The sequence below is a fragment of the Macaca nemestrina genome, chromosome 1 (genome assembly GCF_043159975.1).
Source record: "Macaca nemestrina isolate mMacNem1 chromosome 1, mMacNem.hap1, whole genome shotgun sequence".
Taxonomy (NCBI): Eukaryota; Metazoa; Chordata; class Mammalia; order Primates; family Cercopithecidae; genus Macaca; species Macaca nemestrina.
The window spans coordinates 192789064-192814494 of record NC_092125.1 but is presented as its reverse complement, the minus strand read 5'-3'; the positions used below and the strand labels follow the sequence as shown (position 1 = coordinate 192814494).

The window sequence follows — 25431 nt, the reverse complement described above, 5'->3', positions numbered from 1 at the left end:
GTTGGTTGACCCCTGTCCTGGGATAGCCTAAATAGGTGGTGGGTAGCATGAGAAGTTAGTGACAGGAGGAGAGCCTGTGTGCTAGGTAAGCATTGAACACAGATGGACTCATGAACCCTCTGACCAGGGGGTTTGCTATAGGCTGTTTCACAGTCTAAGGAGCTGGTATAACAAGAATTGTTACCAGTAAAGGAGGCAGATATTTGGTCCGTTACATGGAATTCTGACTGCCTCGCAAGTAGAGAATTGCCCAGTAGTGACACTGTGATGAGGTGCTGCGGAGAAAGAATGCTTGCATTGGGTGGTTGTAGAAGTCGATGTGTGAGGTCTTGAAAATGTGATTCTGTAGGAATTATAAATGTAGTGTCTAATTATTCCTATTAGGCGCCTTCTACTGCTCTGCCATGAAAAACAGGCTTCGTTTCCCATGGCAGCTGACTAGAAATTCTAACTTTTCTACTTTAATGTACATCATATAATTCCCACTTTTTTTTTTTTTTTTTCTTTTAAACAGGATGATTCTTCAGGAGACCCTTCAGACTTGGGTAGAGTTTACAGCTCTGACTTTACACTCGGCTTTGGACACTTTCTTTAAATTATGTTTTTATTAAGATTATTTTATTATGCGGAAAGGTATTTGGGAAACTTGTCACTTGCATGTCCCATCATGTGTACTGGCTCCTCCGTGGTGTCTGCCTGTTGCGTGACACTCTCCTTGCAGTTCTTGAGTTGCGGCAGACATCGGGATGGGAACTGATGGTGGGTGGGGCTGCAGAGTGCCCCATCGGTCACCTGGTTTCTCAACTACCTCGCGTCATTGCAGATGCTAGCGCGTTGCCTGTCGCTTTCCCCTGGATGCCTAGACCGTTATAAAGTGTGCCACATGGACTTACTGAGCATGGAGAGAGGATTTTAGCTAGGATTTGAACACTTGGTGCTGGGAACCTCAGGGTGTTGCTTGCCACTAAGCCATGAAACCAGAGACAAAATCTCTATACTGCCCTGAGTTGGGGGGATTCTCAGTGCCAACTGTGGCTGGTCCTCGTCATCCAAAGGGATGGTCAGTTTGGTGTCACATGAAACACCAAGATGTCTGTCTCTGAAGCGTGATTTTAAAATCCCCATGCCTGTGGCTGCGCTTCCTGTTGCTAGGGCTGGGAAACACTCCTTGCATCAAGGGGTCACTTACAGAACAGAGTCTTTTGGGGAAACTTCCTCTAAAACCCTCTCATATATAGACAGCTTTGACTCGAGGGTACGTTTTTCTTCCAGGATGGTGTTACTGCAGTTGAAAGGGCAATATGAAGTTATTTTCTTAATGTGACCTAACGATAGGCACAGCTATGTGCTCCTATATTCTGGCCAGACTCAATGTGTACTCTAACTTAAGAAATAAATAAATAATGCAGAACAAGAGACATGCTTTGCTTCTCATTCTGTTTATGTCATTGGCCAGATGGGAAGCGTCTGAGCACGGAGCTGGTGTGCCTGTGTGCGGCCACCTGAATTGTCAGTGCCGGGTGCTCCTGCAGGTGAGCAGCCTTGAGTCAGCAGACGACCTGAGAATTTGTTTAAAAACTAAGAAATGAGGCTTTCTTTTTAATAGGAACCAGAATTTTTCATAAAGCTTCAAATACGGGTTCTCAGCATGTAGAGTGAGATGAAAAGGTGCATGGGTGCTGTTTATGCTGCTTCATGACTGAGAAAGGGGAGGGGTAAGCATGGTTTAGGAAGGTGGTCGTCTCCTCTGCCAGGCACTGGATGTGGGTACCCCATATACACAGCCAGTGAGCCGCGGGCCAGACTATCTTCACCTGCAGAACTGCTTGTTATGGTACTTTGAATGAGGCTGATCGAGCATAATTCTAACCTCTTCTCCCACCTGGTGGTACCAGGAGATACTCTTCATTTTAAATTTTATTTATTTTTTGAGTTAGGGTCTCTGTTGCCCAGGCTGGAGTGCAGTGGCACAAGCACAGCTTGCTGCAGACCTCCTGGGCTCTTAAGATCCTCCCGCCTCAGCCTCCCAAGTAGCTGGGACTACAGGTTCACGTCACCATGCCCAGCTAATTAAATTTTTTATATATAGAGAGAGACAGGGTCTCGCTGTGTTGGCCAGGCTGGTCTTGAACTCCTGGCCTCAGGGCGATCCTCCCACAGTGCAGGGATTACAGGCATGAGCCACTGCACCTGGTCAGTAGTCCTTTTTTTTTTTTTTTTTTTTTTTTGAGATGGAGTCTCATACTGTTGCCTGGGCTGGAGTTCAGTGGCGTGATCTCGGCTCACTGCAAGCTCCACCTCCCAGGTTCAAGTGATTCTACTTGCCTCAGCCTCCCAAGTAACTGGGATTACAGTTGCCTGCCACTATGCCCGTCTAATTTTTTTGTATTTTTAGTAGAGATGGGGTTTCACTATGTTGGCCAGGCTGGTCTCGAACTCCTGTTGTGATCTGCTCGTCTCGGCCTCCCAAAGTGCTGGGATTACAGGTGTGAGCCACCGCATCTGGCCCTTTTTTTTAAAAAACATTCCCAAACTGAGGGTCTAACATGCCGATTGGTGACGTCGTGGCTCCCCACAATGGTTGGGTGTGTGGGTGGCGTGAAAAAGCCTCCCAGTAATTATGTTCCTGCCCCTACGTTTAAGATCACTTTGATCAGTTGTCAAGTGCTGGCCACAGATGTAAGGTTTCTGAGAAAAGAGATCCCAAATGACTCTCCAGGGCTTGCAAAGCCCAAGCAGCCCCGCCAGCCTGCCTGTGGCAGACAGGATAGGGCTGAAGCTGGATTTACAAGAGGGCAACCTGTATGCCCAGTGTTTACTGACCGTTCCCAGAGGCTTCTCCCTGGTGGGGAGGAAAGCTGGTCACATTCCTCATTCCTTTCTTAATGTGACCTAACAATAGGCACAGCTATGCGTAACTTCCCTTCAGTAACTTCCTTCAGTCCAGGGGGTCTGGGCAGGTTCTTAGCAGTCCGGAGCAGCTGGGCTGAAGCCTGACTTCACCCTTCCTTTGTAGAAATCTGCTGTTTTCCCCCCAAAAACATTTCCAAGGATTGTGGTGCCTGGACTAGTGTTTAGCAATGGTACCGGGACTGTGGAAGGTGCTCAGAAACGCCAGTCCTCCACCTTCTTGAGTAACACATTTGTATAGTTTTCAAGCAGCCTTGGTGACCTTGGGGCAGCTTGGGGGGTGAGCAGCAGGAGTCTGGGAACCTGCCACAGTATAGGTGTCCGTGATCACACTGGTCCCTAGAACCAGCATGAATGGCAGCCGAGGCAGGGGTTGTGTGCTCTTTGCTAAGTGGGAAAACCAGGTCTCAGAGCAGTTGTGATGGCCCAGGAGATGTCACCTGGCTGGTGAGCGGAGGGGCTGGGGGTTCCAAAGTTCTCATCCGTATCTGCTCTGTGGATATGGCCAGGGGTCTCAAGTTTTAGGAGATAACTGACGTGTGTTCTGTGGAACACCGGTCCTGTGAAATGCCCTGTTCAACACGGTTTGGTGATTTTCTGGTGGCTCAGACCCCAAATTTAGGAGTATCCTTAATTGTCTCACCAGCAGGTATTTATTGGGTATCTACCACATGCCAGCCATACCCAAACCCCTGTCCCCCAGAGCAGGTATTTAGTGGGGGAAACACCAAATACAAGCTACAGAGTGTGGCAGTTCATAGATGGAGACCAAGGGTGGAAGTGAGCAGGGGAGTGGCAGTGCTGGGAGGTGGTGTCTTTAAAATAGGATGGATGGGAAATTAAGCATGGACTTGAAGGTGGAGTCAAAGGAAACAGGCTAGCGCAGAGGCCCGAGGCAGGAGTGCAAATGAAACAAGTTGGTGGGCGTGGCTGAAGTGGCTTGCACAAGGGGCGGAAGACATTGAGGTGGGGTGGGCTAGGTCGTGGAGAACCATGCAGGCCATCGTTTGGGCTTTGCTCTTGAAGTGGAGATTTTGGAGGGCTGTGGGCATAGGCGCAGCGTGAGTGTGATCAAACTGGCTTTACAGCCTCTGGCTCGGCTGGTGGAGACAGCAGGAGAAACCAGAGGCAGGAAGCCGCAGGAGTCGTCTGGTTTTGTTTGTTTTAAGCTAATGGTCTTACTGGACCAGAGGGGTCTTGGAAAGGAACTGAAACCCTTAGTGTGAGGTGCTGCTCTGTGCCACAGCTGGCATAGACACAGGGCACTGGCCTGATGGTGACAAAATGCCCCTGCCCCCGGCCATTGTCACTGTCTTATAGCACAGAGGCATAGCACTTTGCCCCACGGTCCCTGGTCTTTAAGACACAGCTGGACTGGAGTGTGAGGCTGGGCTCCCTGCCTTTCTGGTCTGTTCTCTGCCTCCTGGACAGAGGTGGGCTGGGCCTGGGACTCATGACCCTGCAGCATCTGACCGGCTGACCCAGTGTCCTAGAAAGAACCATTCTTGTCCCAGGTGCATGTAATTTATTAACGGAGCTTTGACAATCACAAGTTCCAGCAAGTCGGGTGGGGGCTGCAGGGTGGCCTCTTGCCCTGTAACCACAGTCACCAAATATGCCTCGCCATCTGTGAGGGGCTTTCCTGGAACGACAGATTCCCTTCTGGCACTGTCCAGCCAGCTGGAGTCACAGGCCTCAGCCTGGGCCAAATGAGCGTTTTAGGGAGAGGGACAATCCACGTTCTTTCTAAAAGAAAGGTCATTTGGGGACAGGCCTGAGAGCAATTTCTTGGCTACACAGACTGGGGGCTGTCAGGGTTGAAGCCACATGGGCTCCTGTGTCATGTTGAAGGAGCCCCTGTCCGCCTCTCAGCGGCCTGCATGGGCTTTACTGGGTCGGCCTTAGGCTCAAACAGGAAATTCCTGGGTCTCAGGTGGAGAGCGCCGCGCCATCTTGCCTGTTCTCCAGGGCCCTCACAGGACACAGCAGGTGCAGGACATAGGCCCGTGCTGCTGCAGCTGCTGCTGGAGCTGCTCCTTCTCCATCGTCAGCACCTTCACCCTCTCTTCCAGCTTGCCCAGCTCCACCAGCCACCTCTGAGGGGACATGGGAAAAGCATGTGGCCAAGCCCACCTGGTCTTGGGCCTGTCCATCCTCCCCTCCACCTGAGGCTGAACTGAGGGAGGAAGGGAAAGCCCAGGATCCTGGGAGCTTTCTCAGCTAGGGGGAAAGTCAGGCCCCTTGGCCTGCTGCCACCTTCAACCAGGAAGGTTGAAAGCTGCCGGCTGCCAACCCTGGAAGGGAGCCTCCTGCATGCTGGGCAGGCCATGTCCCTCCTCACTGTTGGCCCTCTTGTCCTCCATTCTCCGTTTCCCTCTTGAAAAAGCTCTTCCTTGGGACTGTGTCCTGCCCCCTCCACCCCTTTAGGGCCTCCCCTAAAATGCAGTGTATAGTCCTTGGTGTTTTCTGGTGATGGCTCAACATTCTAATCTCCCTGCTGTCTCAGCCACTCACGATCGAGTGCGTTAACTGCCCAAGTAGAGGGTGAGGGGTTTCAGGCACCTCTGAAAAGGGGATACTGCATAGATTTTTTTTTTTTTTTGAGGTGTCTTGCTCTGTCGCTCACGCTGGAGTGCAGTGGTGCAATCTCGGCTCACTGCAATCTCTGCCCCCGGGATTCGATCGATTCTCCAGACTCAGCCTCCCGAGTATTTGGGACTACAGTTGCCTGCCACCATGCCCGGCTAAGTTTTATATTTTTAGTACAGATGAGGTTTCATCATATTGGCCAGGCTGGTCTCGAACTCCTGACCTTGTGATCTGTTCACCTCGTCCTCCCAAAGTGCTGGGATTACAGGCGTGAGCCACTGAGCCCAGCCACTGCATAGATTTTTAAAAAGAGAGGGCCTGGGCCTCTTCCCACCAGCTGCCTACCGAGTGGAATACGGAATGTGGTGTGATTTTAATCCAACCCCTTGGGTTAAACGGGGTGATGCAGGGCCCAGGGAACCATGGTGGCTTGCCCTGGGCTGCTCTGTGTGACTGAAGGGGCCTGGGGTCAGCTTCGCCCCACCCCACCCACTGGCCTCAGCTTCCATACCTGCCTGCACCACTCCTGGATGGCGCTGGCGGACAACGGGCCCTGGATGCTCCCGTCGCGCCGCAGAAACACCTCCCCCTGGTCTGTCTGGTAGAGTTGCGGCTGGCTCTGGGCCTTGGGGGTGTGCACGGTCAGGCGGATCACCTTGGAAGGGGCAACAGCAGCTCTGGAGGCGCCACCCTTCACAGTCGGCAGCCGCCATCCTGCCAGGCCGCTCAGCATTGCTCACTGCTTCCTTAGGGCAGGCCGGCAGGGCTGGCACAAGGGCCATTACCAGCCTCTTCTCCTGTGGCCCCCAGTCCCGTCCCTGCCCCAGCACTGCCTGGCAGGAGTGCAGGCCATCGTCTTATTGAGTGATGACAGATGACAGGCCTGGAGGCCCTCCTGTCCTGCAGGCTCACCTTGAGGGGGACGCTGGTCTCCGAGGTGCTGATCACAGGGACGAAGGTCAGAGTGTAGGCATCGGGAAAGACCTGAGGCTTGAAGCCCTGCAGGATGGAGTCCACCAGCAGGCGTGCGCGGTCCTCGTCACGGTGGCTGCAGCGGATGCCCCGCACCAGGCCGCTGTCCTCCACTCCCACGAGCAGGCTGCCGCCCTCGCTGTTGAGGAAGGCGCACACATAGCGCCGCACGTGGTGCTTGAAGGCCAGGCTCAGGTACTCACCGCTGCCCCGCTTGAACTCCATGTTGCGGGTCTCGCTGCCCAGGAAGGCACCCTGGAAGAGCTGGTCCTTGCCCACGATCTCGTGGTGCACAATGGCACTGTCGGAGCACACGCCACTGGGCCGGCCCTGGCAGCTCTGCAGCTGCCAGGCCTGGGGCCTATCAGGCAGCGTGTGTGTAGGCCAGGCGGGCAGCGGGACGCCAGAGCCTGGGTTGGGGCCGGGGCTCAGGCCACTGTCCTCCTCCTCCTCCTCCTAGGGTGGGAGTCAAGAATGAGTGTATGAGTGTAAGGGTCAAGCCAGAAAATGGGAGCCCTGACCTTGAGAAGGACTGCAAGAACCCCCCATCCGGCCCCTGCTGCGGCCTGACTCTCATGGGCATCCTGATGCCGCTCACCAGGCTGAGGGGCCTGGTTCTGCCCACCCTCCTGCAGCCGAGGCAGGAAACCCTGCTGGATTGAGGGTTCCTGTCAGCGCTCCTTTCCCTGCCGAGCTGGGCCCTTCCCAGGTGAGCTGTGGGATGCCTGGTGGGGAAGAAGAGATTTCTGCTTCCCAGGGCTGGGTGCTGGGACACGTGTGGGCCCATTTTTTCTTACTTGGGTTGCAGACAGGCCCCTGAGGCCCAGAGCCAGATCATTCCAGCAGGTATCTCAGCACCCTGTGACAGAGCTGCAGGACCCTGAATGGAGAGGGACTCCCAGGTACCCACCCACTTCCTGATTTCAAACCTTTGCCCACTACTTTCTGGGCTATTGACAAGTCCACCCTAATCTCCACTTCCTTCTGCGCCTCCGGAATCACCTTTCGTGGTTTGGGCTCTGCTCGAGGGCTCGGTGTGAGCCTCCTTGGGGCCACTTCCTAGTCTGGGCCTCCCCAGCCAGCCCCTCTCTGACCTCCCTGCTTCCAGGCTCACCCTTTCCTGTCGACCCTCCTTAGTGACACTAACTTCAAGGCAGATTGTTACTCCTCACAATCCTTTCATGAGCATGGGCTGGGGTGAGGAGACCAGGGCACCTCCCTACCAGCCCTGCAGCTCCCCAGAGAAGTTGAATTGATCAGTCTTAGAAACAGGATAAACGTCATACAAATGTGAAATTGAGTTGAAATGTAAGCCACAGAGCCTTTTAGTTCTGCAACAGTTTAAACACCATCATTTTCACACCAAAAGAAAAAGAAACCAAAATCACCTGTCTCGTGGAGTGACCTACCCTAACGTCCCATGTCCCACCCAGTAAAGCCAGCGGTTCAGCCTTGCCTTGGATAGTCTTGGTGACCTGGCCCCTACCCTACCTTCTGGCCCAACTTCCTTCCTTAGCACCCCCTGCAGCCTTTAGTGGGAGCTCCAGGGCCACCAAATGGTTTGCCCTTCTGCAGACACCACAGTCCCTCTAAGCCCCCAGGTTCCTCTGCATATTCTGTGTCCCTGGCCTGGAATGTCCTCCCCCACAAGTTCCTGTCCAACGCCCTAAGTCCCAGCCTGGATTTCACTTCCCCTGTGAATCTGTCCCCAGAGAGCAGGGCAAACCTTCCTGTGTCCTCTCACAGCTCTGAGCGCAGCCACCTTGCAGCTCTGTGGGTGGCTGTCCGGCTCTGGCCACAGATGCAGGGCTCCTTGGGGCCTGGCTGGGCCTCTCATCCCTGCCTTAACTCCTGGCACAGAGGGGGTGTTCATGATTGTTAATTGAACAAATGACTTGGGCCAAGGGGAAAATTAGGGCCCCTGTGTCTTCTAGGGTCTCCCAGGCCCAGAGGCTGGAATGTAAAAGGACCCAAGGAGGAGGCCCCCTCATGGCCTTCACACAAGCATCAGGCTTGAGGCAAACTCAGTGTCTTTTCCAGAGAAAGCTGGCAGTACCAGTGACAAGCCATGGTCATTTGAGTAGCAGCCCCCAAGTTTGCAGATTTGTCCCTGCTTTCCCAGAGACACCCCTCCGTCCCCACTCAGGCCACTCCCACCCAGAGTCTCTCCCTTGGGGTGAGGCTTTGGAGCTTGCTTGGGAGAAGTCCCACTTACCTCTCTGTGGCTGAAGGGCCCTTGGGCCTCACTCAATAGCAGCTCCTTCCCACGGGCTGCCAGCTCCTTGAGGATTAGGTGCTCCTCCAGGGCCGTCTGCAGGCGCCAGGGGAGGGAGGCGAGGGTGTCCCTGCGGACAGTCACCTGCACCAGCGCATAGGCCTTCCGCGGCCGCCTCACCACCTCGATGTGCTCCCGCGCCACCGGCATCTCCAGCCGCTCCAGGGTGTCTCGCAGCAGGCAGGCGAGCACCGGCACTGAGAACTGGGGGTTCAGATGGCCCACATAGAGAGTGTGCGCCGAGGGAGCCTCCTCGAGGTCAGAGTACTCGGTCAGGGACTGCTCTGTGGGGAGCTCTGGCAGGGACTCCTCACCCCAGGACTCCGTGAAGGGCTCTGACACCTGTGTTTGCACCGATCTCTTCATGGGGGTCATGGGAAGGCTCTCCCTGGGAAGGGGTTCCAGGATTCCTCACTGCTGGCTGCTTCTCCCAGGGTCTGTGTTTTCAGTGTGGCTTAAGGGCTCCCAGAGGACTCAGGGAGTGTCCCGGCTCCTGGGAGGCACAAAGATTGGCAGAGGCTGGGCAGGGCCAGAGAGAGGGAGGGCAGAGGGCAAGCAGGAAAGGGCCTGCCACCCACCTGAGGCCTAGGATGGGAAAGCGGAGTCAGATGGACTAAGCAAGACACAGGGCCTGTGGGAAGACAGGGGATCTGCCCAAAGAGTGGCAGAAGGGACCGGCACTCAGGTCTCTGAGAGCTCCACGATTTCAGTGGCCCCAGGGGTCCTGTCTTCCTTCCCCAACCCACTGGCTAGGGGCCTCCTAGGTACCCTCAGGGTTTCCTGCCTACCGGAAGGTCACTCCTGCCTCCAGGCAACAGAGAAACCCTTTAAAAAGGGCCTCCTGGAGAAGAGGCCTTAACCCAGGACTCTAAGGACTGGCTGGTGGCCCCACTGCAGCTTCTCTGCCTGCTCCAAAACCCAATGTGAGACCATCGGGGGCTCTGAAACTAGGCAGCGCTGGGGCAGAGGCTTTTAGAGCAGACGATCTCATGCTTTTTGGCACACTGATGAAAGCTATGGCCTCTCAGAAAAATGGCCTTTACATATAAACACTTAACTTAAGGGGGCTCCTAGACCGTAAGAACTCCTAGTCTAGAATGAGTCCTCCATTTTTGGTCCAGAGCGCAGAGGTCAAGAGGAGCAGAACGAGGGTTAGAGTTGGGGCCCTGGCGCTCCCCACCCCAAGTCCAGGGAGCCTCTGTCCTGAGCTGTGCACATATGTGCACACACCAGCCCCTCTACTGCTCCCCACACACCCAGCCTGCATCTTCTCAGATGGAATCCTTGAGGCTGTCGGCCTGGCGGCATTCAGGTCAAACAGGAAGAGGAGGAGAGGAGAGGCCTATGACCTTCATGTCCTGGTGGCTCCTGTGGGAGCATGGGAGGTGCCTGCCCTGAGCTCCCATAGCCCCCCGACCCCGGCCGGTAGCTCTCAGGGCACTTGGAGGCCTGGCACAGGGACAGCCAGAACCAGGCTTATAGGAAGTGGGCGGGGCCTGCACAGCTACCTTTGTGATCTCATGAGGCTCAACAATGCCTTCTTGGCCAGACACAGGCAGGCCGGGTGTGGGAAATCCAACAGGAAAACTCAGCTCCCTGTGGGCCCCGCCACACATTGGAAGCAGACCCAGTGGCCCACCCACCATGCAGTTTGGCTGTGGGACTCCCTTCCCCTGACAGCTTCCAGAATTCGAGAGCTGAAGACACTTCACCCGCTCTGTGATGTCTCTGCAGGCCCCAGTTCCCATGCAGGTCATCTGTTGCCACCTCTTTCAGCGCTGCTGCCTAAAGCCTCCACCTCCCTCTTCGGTCACCAATCCCAGTCTCTACTGAGTGCCGACAGGGCCCTGCTGCTCCCAAGATGGAGCAGGAGGCACATGGTGGGCTCCAGGGTTCCCCCTGAGGCCAGGCCCTTCTCTGTGCTGGAAGCAGGCTGCTGTCCAGAAGAGCCCTGAAAAACAGGTCAGGCACAGCTATCTCTTTGGAAAGATGAGGTTGTTACCTGCTGTTTGAGAAACCAAGACATGGGGGACACACCAGCCTTTATCAGCACAGGACTGACCAGTGCTCATCATTCTGCAGAAGGCCAGCAGCACTTGCCCACACTGCTTCTGGAAGCCCCGACTGGGGGCAGTAAGGACGGGGCCAGAGTTAGATGCTTCAACTAAGGAAGCTGTTTGACAGCATAGAGAAGTTGCCTTCCTTGCAAGCAGCCTTTCTGAAGATGTTACCAAATGTTTGTTTCCTAGGCAGTAGTTTGGGTAGGGCACTCAAGAAGAGAGGCTATGGTGTGCAGGGAAGAGAGGGGCACAGGCCTCAACTGGTGGCAGTGCGAGGCTCTGGGGGGAGTGCGTTCGGTGCCCTCTCCTTGCCTGCCCAGGCAGCAGCCAGGTTGGACTCGGCTCTGTGTCCACAGCTCTTAGGGTTAGAGAATGAAGGCTCCAAGCTCCCCCTGCCTCACCCCCTCTCCCTCAAGCCTTTCTTGCCTCTGTCATCCATGAGGTGCCCTCACAGCAACTGAGGCTATAGCTGTTTTGAGATGGCCAACTCAAGTCGTGTTGAACTGTGCAGACACAGCTGGCCAGGAGAAGCACCTTGACAGATGAAACACCCGAACAGGACCAGAGGCGTTCTCCCTACTTACCTAGAGGCCTTGCTATTGGGTGGCTGATCTGTATGACATTTCCCAAATTGACTTCAGTGCAGAAACTTTGCCCACTCTTCCTGGCAGTCTCTTTAAGCCACTGCATCACGTATTTCTCTGGTGCCTTTAACAGCCTTCTGTGAGCTGAATATCAGTTCTACTTCGTTTTGGAGATGGGGGTAAAAATTGTCTTACATGGTAAGCACTAAATACATTTATGAACCATCTTTTAAATACATAAATATAAGATAACGGTTATTTACGGTGTCTCTGGCTCTCTAGTATTGGGTCATAGTATTAGAAAGTATAGGTCCTCTGCAGGCAGCTCGGGGTGGTGGGTTCCGAGTTGGGGGATAAGCAACCCCGCTAACCCTCTTGCTGGACGTCTGTGACCTCACTGACAAACCTCATCTTGAACTGAAGGAAAAAACCCTAGAATTTAAGCCTCTTTATGAATGTGAGGTGGGGCCCAAAGATGAGGGGCAGAGAGCTGAGCTGCTGTGGATGGCCTCTTTTCATGTTATCTGGACAGTGTCCACTGGGTGGCCCACATGGCCACAATCCCTGAACCCACAGCAGGGATGCCATCCCCTCTTCACAGCTCCCACGTCACAGTCTGTGCTGTTTGCCCAGGAAGGTTAGTCAAGGGGCAGAGGGATAGGGAAGAGGAATAAGCCCAGGCAGGTGCAGGAGAGAACAATGATGATCAAGAAGAGTGAACTCTGGGGAGGGGAGTTACAGACACAGCTTTCCAGGTCCTGGGACCCACATCACTCCAGCCTCCCTTGGTCTCAAGCCCTCCCCTGGTGTGCTGCCTTCAGCCTGAGGATCTCCACCTGGCTTCTGACGGGGCCCAGCTCCAGCTGCTGCAGAGTATCTCTGACTTGAGTGGCTCCATCCTAGTGTCTGTGCCCTGGGTACTGTGGGCTGCCAGCCTCTGTGGGCACCTGCAGTCGCTTTGGCACTGCACAGAGCCACAGTTCTGATGCTCGGCTGTGACTGCCCTGGGCTGGAGGCTGGAAGCTGTGGCGCTGCCCTGACGGACTGTGGTGGCAAGACCATGTCCAGTGACTCAGGGTACTTAGGTAAAGAGGCTGCAAAAAGCTGAGGGCTCCTGAGGGAAGAAGTGTCGGGACCCTTTTCTCAAGGTTTCCCACACTTTTCGTTTTGGTGGTAAAGAAGGAGGGATTCACCTTCAGGCTCTTCCCAACGAGGGAGTATAGCACCAGTGTGAGGGCAGGAACAGTGTGTCCATTTGGCCCACCAGTGCTACACCTCAGGGATCGATCTTAGGGAGTCCCACAAGACCCTCACAAAGAGTGTCTGGACAATGCGGTCCACGGCCAGGAGGCAGGGAGGAGCCATGGCTGGGGAGGGCAGAGTGTTCCAGAAAAATGCCCTGCCCTCCCATTGATTCGGCCTTAGGTGGGGCCTAGATCTGTTACCTCCCCAAGTGTTTGGTGTTTCCCTCCTGAGCTCAGCAAAGTCAGTATCATCTCCCTGTCCGAGCATTGAGGGTGAGCACGTGAAGCTGGTGCCACGAGACCTCTGTCACCTGTGCCTTTCCACTTGGTGGGCTACTGGACTGCTGGGGTTCATGGAACGGTCTCTCCAACACTGCAGCATGTGTGCGCTGGGTCTGAGGCCAGTGTGAGTGCTGCTAATGATTCTGGGTCACTATTAGAAAGCCTGGCTTTTGAAACAATTTCCAAAGTTGAGGGGTTTTTTTTTTCCTTCTTAAACAACATTTAGTTTAGACACCAGAGGTTATGGCAGTGTGAATAATCCTCTCCCTTCCTGCAGAACCTGACATCTGGTTACCTTTCTAGTTTTGTCTGGAAACCAGATAAAAGTATGTCAGCTGTCTCAGTGCAGCATTACTTATGGTAAACATGATTCCTAATTGTAAATTATCTGCACTTGGAGTTTTCTGTGTGAACTATAAACACTTGTTAAAAAGCCATAATGTTGGGCTTCCTATGTGTAATGACTCAGTTGGGTATGTGGCTTATGGGGTCCCTGAAAGCTGTGCCTCTTGAGTTGTTCAAAGAGATATGAGCTCCTTTGGGGAATGATGCCTCTAAGCCACAGTGAACCAACCCCCTTCTCCCTCATGTGTCTCATTCCTTTGTACCTGAGCTGTCACCTGGGCAACCAAGGAGAATAACTCCCATGACCGATAGATGACTGGAGGCTCTGCGAGGACTGCCCTCCTCCCCTGAAGAGGGCTGCTTCCTGCTGCCCTGCAGCCAGGCCATTTCCTGTCTGACAGCCTTCAAAGTAAATGCCACGCCCAGCGTAGCCTGCAGGGATCTTGAGTCTGAATGGTTGCTGGATCTGAGACAAAGGCCCACGGGAGGGAGTTGCAGGCAGTAGGACGTGTTGTACCCCTTAACAGCTATGGAATTAACCTCTGTAAGCACCTGTGAGATGGGGAAACAGTAGTTACACTATAGGACTGTTCTGAGTTTTCAATGGGATACTGTACAAAAACAACTCAGCACAGTGAGTTCTCAAAACAGTGCTCAGTAGGAAGTTATATACTCTTGACGAAAAGAGGGTAAGGTGGGGTGGGTGCCCAGCTTTGCAGCATGTCTGGCCTGCCTACATATGCCAGTGTCACCTTCAGTCCCTGTGTCTTGAGGCTCACATCTAGAAGTTTGTTGTTAGGGTTCAGCAAGGTACTTATTGGGAATACCCTGAATGAATAGCACAGTCTACAAGATCCCAGTGTTGGCTGGGTGTGGTGGCTCAGGCCTGTAATCCCAGCACTTTGCGAAGCCAAGGCAGGCGGATCACTTGAGGTCAGGAGTTCGAGACCAGCCTGGCCAACATGGTGAAACTCTACTAAAAATACAAAAAATTAGCTGGGCGTGGTGGCGGGCGCCTGTAGTCCCAGCTACTTGGGAGGCTGAGGCAGGAGAATCGCTTGAACTCAGGAGGCGGAGGTTGCAGGGAGCCAAGATCGTGCCACTGCACTCCAGCCTCAGCGACAGAGTGACACTGTCTTAAAAAAAAAAAAAAAAAAAAAAAAGGCTGGGCGTGGTGGCTCAAGCCTGTAATCCCAGCACTTTGGGAGGCCGAGACGGGCGGAACACCAAATCAGGAGATTGAGACCATCCTGGATAACATGGTGAAACCCCGTCTCTACTAAAAAATACAAAATCTAGCTGGGCGAGGTGGTGGGCACCTGTAGTCCCAGCTACTCGGGAGGCTGAGGCAGGAGAATGGCGTGAACCTGGGAGGCGGAGCTTGCAGTGAGCTGAGATCCGGCCACTGCACTCCAGCCTGGGCGACGGAGCGAGACTCAAAAAAAGGCTGGACGCGGTGGCTCACAGCTGTCATCCCAGCACTTTGGAAGGCCGAGGCGGGCGGATCACGAGGTCAGGCGATTGAGACCATCCTGGCTAACACAGTGAAACCCCGTCTCTACTAAAAACACAAAAAATTAGCCGGGCATGGTGGCGGGTGCCTGTAGTCCCAGCTACTCGGGAGGCTGAGGCAGGAGAATGGCATGAACCCGGGAGGCAGAGCTTGCAGTGAGCCGAGATCGCGCCACTGCACTCCAGCCTGGGAGACAGCGAGACTCCATCTCAGACAAAAAAAGAAAAGAAAAGAAAATCCCAGTGTCAAGGAGTTGGTAGAAAATGAGGGCCTCAACTTGTTCGGCTGCCTTGACCCTGGCTGTTTTACAGTGACCATGGTTAGAACCTCACAGTGGCCAAGTAGAAAAGATACTGTAAGTTAGTTATGATATTGGAACTTGTCACTGGTGAAAGCTGGAAGGGCCTTCACAAGTCTCCTCATGCAAATACCTCATAGCCAGATGGGCCCAGAGAAAGGAAATGACCCACCCAAAGCTTCCTGGCACATAGGTGGGCTGGCTAGAACCTCAGCCTTACAGTCAAATGCCTGCTTTGGCACTTCCTGCCTGTGTGACCTGAACTTGTTTCCTTATCCATAAAATGGGTTTGTTGTGAAGAGTGAGAGAGATAGTTCTAATTCATGTAAGCAGCTCGTGTGGCACACAGTGATATAAAAGTGTTGGTTATTGTTATTATCAGGTTATACTGCACTGACCTGCTGCCCCCCTATGCCTTCTCTTCCTCCTGCAAACCCTGTACTCCAATTATAAACACAACGTGTGGCCCTGGAGTTGTGTGCCTGGCCCCTGGTCAGCACAAGCGGTACAGTGCAGGCCTGACCTGGCTGGACTGGCCTGCATCATTCCCCACCCTATATGGGTGAGGACATGCCCAGCCACTGAGGCTTGTAGGAGTTGCTGACCTAAGATTGCTCCTTCCTGCTGTGGCTTTGCATAGCTGCTGTGCTTACTACTGTCTAGCTGCACACAGCAAAGCCCTTTGAGGGTGGAGACTGGATTCACATACTAACCTTCCAAGGGGCCTATGTGATGCTGGGGCTCTGGTAGGCATTTGGAAGACCACCTGTTCTTTAGGGACTGCTGGAATTAGAAGGACACTTAGGAATCATTTTGTCCAAGCTCTATTTATTTGAGATGGGGTCTCAAATTGTCACCTAGGCTGGAGTACAGTGGTGTGAATACGGCTCACTGCAGCCTCGATCTCCTAGGCTCATCCCCTCACCTCGGCTCCCCAAGCAGCTGGGACTACAGGTATGCGCCACCACGGCAGGCTAATTTTTGTGTTTTTGTAGAGCTGGGGTTTCACCATGTTGCCCAGGCTGGTCTCAAACTCCTGAGTTCAAGAGACCCTCCCACCTTGGCCTCCCAAAGTGCTGAGATTACTGGCATGAGCCAGTGCACCCAGCCTTGTTTTATATATGAGAAAACTAAGACCAAGAGAAGGGGAATGACTGGTCTAATGAATGCATAGTGATTTGGCTGTTAACTGATTAAAAAGACACTGGTATCTATATTGGTTTTTATTTATAAACAGATTGACATAAAATAAGTCCAGATGGCAGCTGTGCTGCTGACTTGCTTACAAGGAAGCATATGGACAGCAGAGTGGGTGGAACCGACTCCAGCCTGGAAAACCTGCCCTCCCATCCCCCTTAGGGCCTTCTTGGCCTAAGATCATACGGCCTGATCTTCTTCAACAGCAGTTCTGGCCAGGGCAAGGAGCTGTGGTGGGGGCAGTATGGGCCAGGGACTCCCTTCCCACAGATGAGGCCTAGGGCTGCAGAAGGGCCCCATGAAGAGAGGAGAAGGTGGCAGGGATCCCTCTCCCCATATGGAGTGATGTGGTCAAGGCTTTATGGGTCTCTCCACTTCAGGGTCCTCTGAAGAGGGGCCACGCCTATCTGGAGAAGGCCTCTCTGGGATCAAGGCAGGGCAGTCTCCCTCCTCCTGAAACCCAGTGTCTAGTGTGGAAGGAGTATTAACTACAGGGTTTGCCCAAGTGCCAGAAACAATAAATTAACAATAAGATCTTTTTGTAAAAAGGTAGAGGTTTGCACCATGAGTTTGGATTCAGGGGAATCTGATGAGAAGGTAGGAGCTGTGGGGTGATGGGGTGCCACAGCAAGACCAGGACAAAGTTGGCCTTTTCCTCCATCACTTGGAAGGCATTCAGCCTAAACTCCTGGTTGAGAGGCCAGCCAAGCTTAAGAAATAAATAGAGGGACCTTAGATCCCCAGCAGAGCTGAGGGAAGAGCAGCACCAGCCCTGGATCCCCACTCTCCCTCCTCAGTCCTTCATGGAAGGACATATCATGGCAGCTGTGGCTAGGACTGGTACCTCCACATAGCCTCTTGGAGTCCTGAGGTGGCCCGGAACCCCACTGAGGTGCCTGGGGTGGGCTGATGCCCCTCATTACTAGAAGAATGCCCCCATCTGCTGACCACTTGGTTGTCTAGGCTGCCTCTCCCAGTTCAGAACTTGCCCTGCTTCAGCCGGTCAATGTGGTAGGAGAGCTTGAGCGCAGGCCCCAGCTTCAGGCCCATGTACTTCATCATCATGTCACTGCGCAGCAGCAGCAGGGCCTTGCCATCGATCTCCTGGGGGGTGGGGAGGTGGGCAGAAGTGGAGGGGAGGCGCCATCAGAGTCCTGGTTGGTCTGACCACCCCAGGTTCTGATTACAGGCCATCCTGGGAAGTGCCTGCCACATGGGAGTCCAGTTCACCTGCTGTGATGCTGAAGCCTACCTGTTCTCCTCAACCTTTGTCTCTAAGCATCCCTCCTCCCCAGACATCTCCTACTGTCCCCACCAGGTGAGGCTCTCCACACACGTTCCTACTGAGAGGTCAGGCAGGGGCACCTACGTGTTTGCGAAAGAGGTCAGCGTGGGGTCCAAGCTGAGGATCAGCTTCCTGGACAAACTGCATCACGTCCTCGACTGTCCATGAGGAGGGGTCCCGGCCACTCAGTCGAGAGGCATCCCGGCTCTCCAGGTATCGGTCCGACCCTACAGGACAGGAGGGCACCTACTATAATGGGCGGGGACTGGTTTGTAAATCCCCACCACTCTTCTTGGCACAGCTCAGTGGCCTTCTAGGTGATGCTCACAGCAGTGCTAGACCATGAGCCGAGGAACTGGAGATAGCCGAGGGAGGGAAGTGTTTCCTCACAAAGGGAAAGTCAAATCTTTGTTTTTTAAGGGTCTATCTGATTTTTGGAAATGGCCAGAAGAAATTTTGCATTGAGGCTATGATTCAGCCCAAACCTGAGACAGTGGTACCAACATGGTAAGGGGACTATTTGGGTGCCTTGGGGGGACTGGTGAGTGGGGCTGTTTTTGCCTTGGCTCTGGGAGACCATTTCTAGAGAGACTGGTAGCCTGGTTAAGATTAGAGACAAATCCTTGGCACGTGGGCAAAAAATACCCTGGATTCTTTTCCAAGGCCTGGAGAACAGGTGGCCTCATTACAGCCTGATACACTAAGGCAGAAGACAGTTTTTTTGGTTTCTTTTTTTGAGATGGAGTCTCGCTCTGTCACCCAGGGGCTGGAGTGCAGTGGCGCCATCTCAGCTCACTGCAACTTCTGCCTCCCAGGTTCAAGCGATTGTCCTGCCTCAGCCTCCTGAGTAGCTGGGATTACAGGCATGCACTAATTTTTGTATTATTAGTAGAGACGGGGTTTCACCATGTTGGCCGGGCTGGTCGTGAACTCCTGACCGCAAGTGATCTGCCCGCCTTGGCCTCCCAAAGTGCTGGGATTACAGGCGTGAACCACCACGCCCAGCCAGAAAAGTTTTTGCTTTAGCTGCCAGGAATCTCAATGTTAATTTAGTGTTTTGCTTGGAGCTTTCATCTCAAATTTGACTCAGATATAATTCCTCCTGTTTCCCCTGTGGGATTTGGGATCTCTGTATTTTGACCATCATCTGTCAGAGATCTTTTACATGTTTTTCTCTCTCTGCTTGGAATCTGTCCCCTTCTCTCCCTTCAATTTTTAATTTTCTTTGGGCAAACTCCAACTCAGCTAAGCAGGTCTTGGCTTCAAGGATCAGTTCCTTTATGAAACTTTTCTGGTCTAATACTGAAATAAATGGTCTCACAAAGAATTTAGTATATTCTTGGTTACAGATCATTCTGTGCCCATTTTCCCCCATCACACCACGTTAGTAATCTCTGTTCTCCATGAAGCAGTAAAGGAGCCTTTACAAAGCAATGATTAGGCCGGGCATTGTGGCTCACGCCCATAACCCCAGCACTTTGGGATGCTGATGTGGGAGGACTGCTTAAGCCCAGGAGTTCAAGACCAGCTTGGGCAACAAAGCAAGATCCCCATCTCTACAAAAAATTTTTAAAAATTAGCTGGTATGGTGGCACATGCTTATAGTCCTAGCTACTCAGAAGGCTGAGGCAGGAGGATGGTTTGATCCCAGGAGTTCCAGGCTGCAGTGAGCTGTGATCGCGCCATTGCAGTCCAGCCTGGGCGACGGAGCGAGACCCTGTCTCAAAAGAAACAAAAACAAAAAGAGCAGTAATTGAACCATGTCAACCCCTTCTAAAAACTCAATGCAGTGGCCTCCCTTTGCACATGAAATGAAATCTGAATTCGTTCCTGTGCTTTCCAGTGTCTATGAGGCACTCCATCAGCTGAGCCTTCCTACCTTCGGCCTCATTTCACTCTGCAACCCCTGCCCGCAACTCACCCCTTACTCACCGTGCTTCAAACACACTAGCCTTCTTTCTGCTTCTTGAATAAGCCAAGCATTTATCCTTTGACATGCAATTTCCTCTGTCTGGAATGCTCTTTTCCCAAATCTTTTCATGCCTGACTTCTCAACATTTGGGTCTTACCTCAAATATTGATTCCACAGAGAGGCCTTCCCTGATCTCCTTTAAAAATGCTCAGTTCCGCACACAGTTCTTTACAATCCAGTTACCCTAGTTTTTTTTTTTCCTACCACAGTACACATCGTTATGTAAAATAATTTCATGGACTAATTTATTTTATGTTTCTTATCTGTCTCCTCCCTATACAATGTAAACTCTCTCTCGTTCCCTGCTATGCTGCTGACACATAAAAGAGTGCCTGGTCTGCCACAGTAGATGTTCAAACACATCTGTTAGATAAATGAATGATCACAGATAATAGTTACTTGTATATTTTTCTTTCCAACCAGCCTATGTCTCTTTTGAGGCAGGGTCTTTGCCTTGCTCATGTCTGTATCTGCAGCATCCAGTGGTGCCTTGTTGCAAACTACCTGTTCCCCTCAACCTCAAGTGGCAGAGCTAACACACACCTGGACACTGGGCACAGTGGCTCACACTGGAATCCCAGCACTTTGGGTGGCCAAGGAAGATCGCTTGGGGCCAGGAGTTTGAGACCAGCCTGGGCAACATTGCAAGACCCTGTCTCTACAAAACAAGTAAAAAAATCAGCTGGGTATGGTGGTCTAGTATAGTCCCAGCTACTCAGGAAGCTGAGGTGTGAGGATGGCTTTAGTCTAGGGGTTCAAGGTTAACAGTGAGCTATGATCGTGCCACTGTACTCCAGCCTGGGTGACAGTAAGACCCAGTCTCAAAAACAAACAAGCAATAAACAACCCCCCACCACACACACCTGTTAAAGTAGAAGGGCCTAATATTTAACTCTCTCCTACAAAGGCTGAGAATCTCCTCCCATTTGTCTTCATTCTGGGTCCCAGGTCTAAAAAGTCAAAGTACACTTTGTCTGGCCCAGCCCAGCCCAGCCCCTTTTAGAGCAGAGATTCTAGCATATTGTCTTTTCAAGCTTATAGTTGGGCACTGACTAGACCAGGGGAGAGGTATGCTAGAGCCAGCAGGGGCTGCTTAGAGTCATAGAAATCCCAATGGCTTTTTGGAGGTGTTAATAGATGGAAAGCTGGAGGGGCCTCTGTGAGCCACTCACTTCTCCCCATCTTAAAAGTCTGTGATGCTAAGAGAGAAACCAAGTGCAGAGACTCTGGAGAACAGAGAGAAGATATGGGGAGAGAGTGTATATGCAAGAATGTGTCCTTCTTGGACCATCTTAGCTAATTCCTCTAATCAGAAGCTAGGTGTCATCTATACATACATACATGATAGTATACACACATATATGATAGTATATATAAATACACACACGCTATTGACTGAATATGTATCCCCTCAACATTCCTATGTTGAAATCCTACCCCTCCCCACCCACATGGTGATATATATTAGGAGGTGGGACCTCTGGACAGAGCCCTCATGAATGAGTTTAGTACTCTTATCAAACAGGCTGCAGAAACCTCCCTTGCCCCTTTGGCTATACAAGGTTACAGTGAGAAGATGGCTGTCTGTGAACCAGGAAGTGGGTCCTCATCAGACACCAAATCTGCTGGTGCCTTGATCTTGGACTTCTCAGTCTCCAGGACTGTGAGAAACACATTGTTGTTTATAAGCCACCCAGTTCATGGAACTTTGCGACAGCAGCCCAAATGGACTAAGATGACCCACACATTTAATACTACTATATATTTGTATGCTTGTTTGTCAGCCTACTCCCTCTAGAATATAAACTCCATGAGGGCAGGTGGTAGGAAGTTGCTAATTTATATGGTGATTAGGAGAGACATCTCCGAAATGACAAAATTTGAGCAAAGACCTTGAGGCAGAAGAGCAAATAGCACATGTAGGATTTAGCAGGAAGGCCAATGTGTCAGAAGAAAGCGAATGAGAGAGAAAGTGGTACAAAATAACACTGAGAGGCATGGATGTGTGTGTTGAGGAAGAGGAGGGAAGTGGCAGTGAAGATAACAGAGGACCCTGTATACCATGGAAAACCACTGGCTTTTCTGAGTGAAACAGGTTTTGAGCACAGGAGTTACATGAACCAACTTGCAATGAGAAGGATCACTCTCATTATCTATGTTGGTAACAGACTTCAGGGGGACATGAAGAGACCAGTTAAGAAGGAGGCTATTGGCCAGGCATGGTGGCTCACGCCTGTAATCCCAGCACTTTGGGAGGCCAAGGTGGGCAAATCATGAGGTCAGGAGTTTGAGGCCAGCCTGGCCAACATGGTGAAACCCCATATCTACTAAAAATACAAAAAATTAGCAGGGCGTAGTGGCGGCCGCCTGTAATCCCAGCTACTTGGGAGGCTGAGGCAGGAGAATCGCTTGAACCAGAAGGCGGAGGTTGCAGTGAGCCAAGATTGTGCCACTGCACTCCAGCCTGGGCGACACAATGAGACTCTGTCTCAAAAAAAATAAAATAAAATAAAGAAGGAGGAGGCTATTAGGCCAGGCACAGTGGCTCATGCCTATAATCCCAGCACTCTGGGAGGCTGAGGCAGGCAGACTGCTTGAGCCCGGGAGTTTGAGACCAGACTGGGCAACATGGCAAAACTCTGTCTCTGCAAAAACTTAGCTGGGTGTGGTGGTGCATGCCTGTAGTCCCAGCTACTTGGAAGGTAGCTTGAGAGGAAGATCGCTTGAGCCCAGGAGGTTGAGGCTGCAATGAGCCATGATTGAGCCACTGTACTCCACTGGGTGACAGAGTGAGAGACACTATTAAAAAAAAAAAAAAAAAAGGCCATTATGACAATCCAGGCAAGAGACCACTGTGGCATGAACTACCAGGGTGGCAGTGGCAAAAAGTGACCTGATATATGAACAATATTCTATAAATTATAAAGAACCCCCACCATTATCAACTCATTTGACCTTTAAAATAGCCCTTGAAGGAGGCATCATCACCATCTTTAGTTCAGAGGGGAGGACATTCAGTGAAGAGAGAGAGGAAGTGACTTGCCCTGTCTTTTCCTATTCCCTCTGCAGACAGCCTATGGCAAAGCTCTCCCCATCGCCCCTCAACGTGTACAGCTGGCACTTACTCTTCAGGGAGGGCTTGTTGTCTCAGTCTGAGCATGACTAAGGAAGGTGAAGCACATCCACAAGAGGCCAACTAACAAGCTCATGCCTAATCATCCTGGTTAATGCAGTAAGAGAGGAAACAGACTCAACATCCAAATTCTTTAAGACAATTCTAGGGCCAGCCGAATGAATCTTTTCATAGCCTTATGAAGACCATCAGGCTGCAAAGAGATTTATACAATGACCTGGCAGACAGACTCATGGTGTGTTTCCAAGGAAGAGAGGAGATGCCTAGGGAACAACAGTACCATCTGAGGCCAGTGCCAGGAGGGCAGCCTATCACAAAGTACTCTTCTCAGAAACAGGGCCTTGGGGAAGATAAAAATAACAGTAACTCCCCTCATACCTGGGGAACGATTTAGTTTCCAAAATGATTCCATATCCCTTCTTTCATTTGATCCTTTTAACACTCCTGTGGAAAGACCAGGTTGGTGTCACCATCTCCAGTTTGCACATGAGGAACATTCTGCATATGAGGAAGACCTGAGAGGTGAGATGACTGACCCAAGTCTCAAGGCAAGGGAGCCGAGGCTAGAATCAGCCCTCAGCTCTGCCTCTACTTGAGACCCCTTTAGATTCCATTTTGCTGCCCTGCTGGGGTTAGGGGAGGGGGAGGGGCATCACAGGCTTCTTCCCATGACTCAGCCTTCCTGAAAGCTCTCTCTCCCCTGAGGTGACTTTTTTTCATTGCAGGCTTTGCTAATGGAGTCTTCCTATACTTTCACACCTCGCTCATGTGTCCCTGGGCTGGAGGAGGCTGGAATCAGGGTGTGGAAGTTACACTCTCCTGGCTCCCCACTGCTGCTTCTAGACCATCCTCCTGTGAAAGCTCATATTCTTCAGAGGCCAAACATGTACCCAACCATTGGCTCTTCCTTCTCACTGTTACTCATAGATATCTGGATTTCTACCCCTTGGTAAATGAAGACTTTTTGTTACTTAGCTCACTACCCACTGTTCCACCCCAACTCCTGCTCTAATCCTTGGAGGCAATCCATTCAGCTACCATGCCTCCAGTGACTCTCACCTCCACTCTACTCCAAATACCTACTGCCAACACCACTGTCTGGTCCTTGCAATCCCTTGGAACAAATCCACTTCAGAATTTTAAGCATTCTGTTCTCTGACCCCAACCTTCCATCTTTCCAGCTCTCTTGGGACTTATGTCCACTATAACCATTATATCACAAAGTTCTTTGGCATGTCAAACTTTCTATTTTCCCTATCCTAATTTAGCCTTGTATCCTTCCCACCCTGACTGCCTTCCCAGATCTAGTGGTCGATGATTTTTAAACTGCTCTTCCTGATTCCTGATTTCTTTACATACTCTCCCCCCTTCCTCCCAGCTCTTGCTCTACTAGCTCAGCAAAAAAACCCCTTAATTCTCAAGCTGTCTTTTCTCATCCCATATCTACTAGGTTGCTAAGAACCACAGAAGAAAACCATGGCTTTTGCAAACTGGCCAACTAGTCTCCAAGCATAGTTAGGCCCTGAGGTTTCCTGCAAATCATCCCCTTTTCTTTGGTCCATTTTTCCCCATCTTCTTTAAGACCAGTCCAGTCTATCAGCCCTCATAACCCGTTCCCTAACCAGGCCTTTCTCTATTCACGGATGGACACACTCAATCTTCCCTCCTCTCTGAGAGAGAGTATGCCTCCTTTTGGCTTAAGACTGATGCCTCTGCCCTTGATCCCACCACTCCTGAGGCCTTACTTTCTCCTCTTTCCTATATTCTTTTTTTTTTTTTTTTTTTTTTTTTGAGACGGAGTCTCGCTCTGTCACCCAGGCTGGAGTGCAGTGGCTGGATCTCAGCTCACTGCAAGCTCCGCCTCCCGGGTTCACGCCATTCTCCTGCCTCAGCCTCCCGAGTAGCTGGGACTACAGGCGCCTGCCGCCTCGCCCGGCTAAGTTTTTGTATTTTTAGTAGAGACGGGGTTTCACTGTGTTAGCCAGGATGGTCTCGATCTCCTGACCTCGTGATCCGCCCGTCTCGGCCTCCCAAAGTGCTGGGATTACAGGCTTGAGCCACCGCGCCCGGCCTCCTATATTCTTAATTGTTGCTTTTTGGAAGGTGCAAGCTGTCTGCTGACATACGTGCTTGAAGGGCTCCCATTCTGAAAGATCTTCTTTGACTTAGAGTCTGACTCATCACCAGCCTTTTTTTCTCATCAAAGTCCCCAATGCAATCTGCCTTCACCCCTCCACCACAGCACCAAGGCTGCTTTCGCTAAGATCCACCAATTACCCACAATGGTGGAATCCAATAGATGTTTCTCAGTCCCTTTTTTTGCCAGAACTTTGTTATGCTGTGCTTTCCTTCAAATACACTCTGTAGTCCTGGCCACCACAATATCAGATTTTTCTCACTTTGAATATTCCTTTTTCTCCTTGGTGGGCCTGCCTTCCTGTTCTTACCTCCTAAGCTTTGTTGGTTCCCAGGACTTCATCTTTGGTTAACTGTTATTTTCATTCACTGCATACTTCTGAGAAGTGAGTATCATTCACCCTAAAATTTCAACTACTGTTTATACACTGGTGACTCCTAAATATTTAACTTCAGCCCAGCACTCTTCCTTGAGGATTGGATCTGCATAGTCACTGCCTGTTAGATGTCATCTACATGACCATGGGCTCCCCGACCTTCCTTCTCTTCTATGGTGGGTTCCCTCTCTCAGTGGATGGTACCACCATCTATCTGGCCACCACATCTAGAAACCTGGGAGACAGTCCTCACTCCCTT

At 51.8% G+C, this 25431-nt stretch overlaps 3 protein-coding genes and 1 long non-coding RNA gene across 34 annotated transcripts in view; 2 read left to right on the top strand and 2 right to left on the bottom strand.

Moving 5' to 3' along the window:
• LOC105494824 (CTP synthase 1) overlaps window positions 1-1418 on the top strand; it is a 32703-nt gene extending 31285 nt beyond the window's left edge. For both annotated transcript variants that reach the window (XM_011763690.2, XM_011763691.3), the window contains exon 19: window positions 515-1418. The gene's annotated coding sequence lies outside the window, so the exon portion shown is untranslated. The remainder of the gene's footprint in view (window positions 1-514) is intronic.
• A 3449-nt stretch (window positions 1419-4867) lies between these two features.
• On the bottom strand, window positions 4868-10188 carry LOC105494825 (schlafen like 1). 5 transcript variants are annotated; one of them, XM_024796932.2, is made up of 6 exons: window positions 10003-10187; window positions 9325-9396; window positions 8687-9239; window positions 6412-6927; window positions 6011-6154; window positions 4868-5006 (listed from the first exon to the last, which is right to left on the bottom strand). In XM_024796932.2, the coding sequence occupies exons 3-6, from the start codon at window positions 9119-9121 to the stop codon at window positions 4884-4886; spliced, it is 1218 nt and encodes a 405-aa protein (XP_024652700.1). In that variant the 5' UTR covers window positions 9122-9239; window positions 9325-9396; window positions 10003-10187; the 3' UTR covers window positions 4868-4883. The 5 variants fall into 5 exon arrangements, with proteins under 5 accessions (XP_024652700.1, XP_024652701.1, XP_070951233.1 ...); XM_024796933.2 differs by lacking the exon at window positions 9325-9396; XM_071095132.1 differs by having other exon boundaries at window positions 8687-8950; window positions 9061-10185.
• A 1267-nt stretch (window positions 10189-11455) lies between these two features.
• Window positions 11456-25431, top strand: part of LOC139362869 (uncharacterized) — a 75599-nt gene continuing 61623 nt past the window's right edge. For both annotated transcript variants that reach the window (XR_011622378.1, XR_011622379.1), the window contains exon 1: window positions 11456-11588. This is a non-coding gene — a long non-coding RNA (uncharacterized lncRNA). The remainder of the gene's footprint in view (window positions 11589-25431) is intronic.
• LOC105494826 (Scm polycomb group protein homolog 1) overlaps window positions 16281-25431 on the bottom strand; it is a 221688-nt gene continuing 212537 nt past the window's right edge. For 15 of the 25 annotated variants that reach the window (XM_071095044.1, XM_071095081.1, XM_071095076.1 and 12 more), the window contains 3 exons: window positions 23038-23103; window positions 17639-17781; window positions 16281-17373 (listed from right to left, as the gene is read on the bottom strand). In XM_071095044.1, coding sequence (XP_070951145.1) covers window positions 17248-17373; window positions 17639-17781; window positions 23038-23103 — 335 coding nt within the window. In that variant the 3' untranslated portion in view covers window positions 16281-17247. Of the gene's footprint in view, window positions 17374-17638; window positions 17782-23037; window positions 23158-25431 lie in introns of those variants that run through there. The other 10 variants (XM_071095056.1, XM_071095094.1, XM_071095088.1 and 7 more) reach the window with 4 other exon arrangements.

Excerpts from the sequence above, each read along its gene's own strand:
- LOC105494825 (XM_024796932.2), bottom strand. The coding sequence starts at position 9,121 with ATGACCCCCATGAAGAGATCGGTGCAAACACAGGTGTCAGAGCCCTTC. Across the intron at positions 6,928-8,686 it reads GGCCCTTCAGCCACAGAGAG|GAGGAGGAGGAGGAGGACAG; the intron begins GTAAGTGGGACT and ends CTCCCACCCTAG. Across the intron at positions 5,007-6,010 it reads TCCAGGAGTGGTGCAGGCAG|AGGTGGCTGGTGGAGCTGGG; the intron begins GTATGGAAGCTG and ends ATGTCCCCTCAG.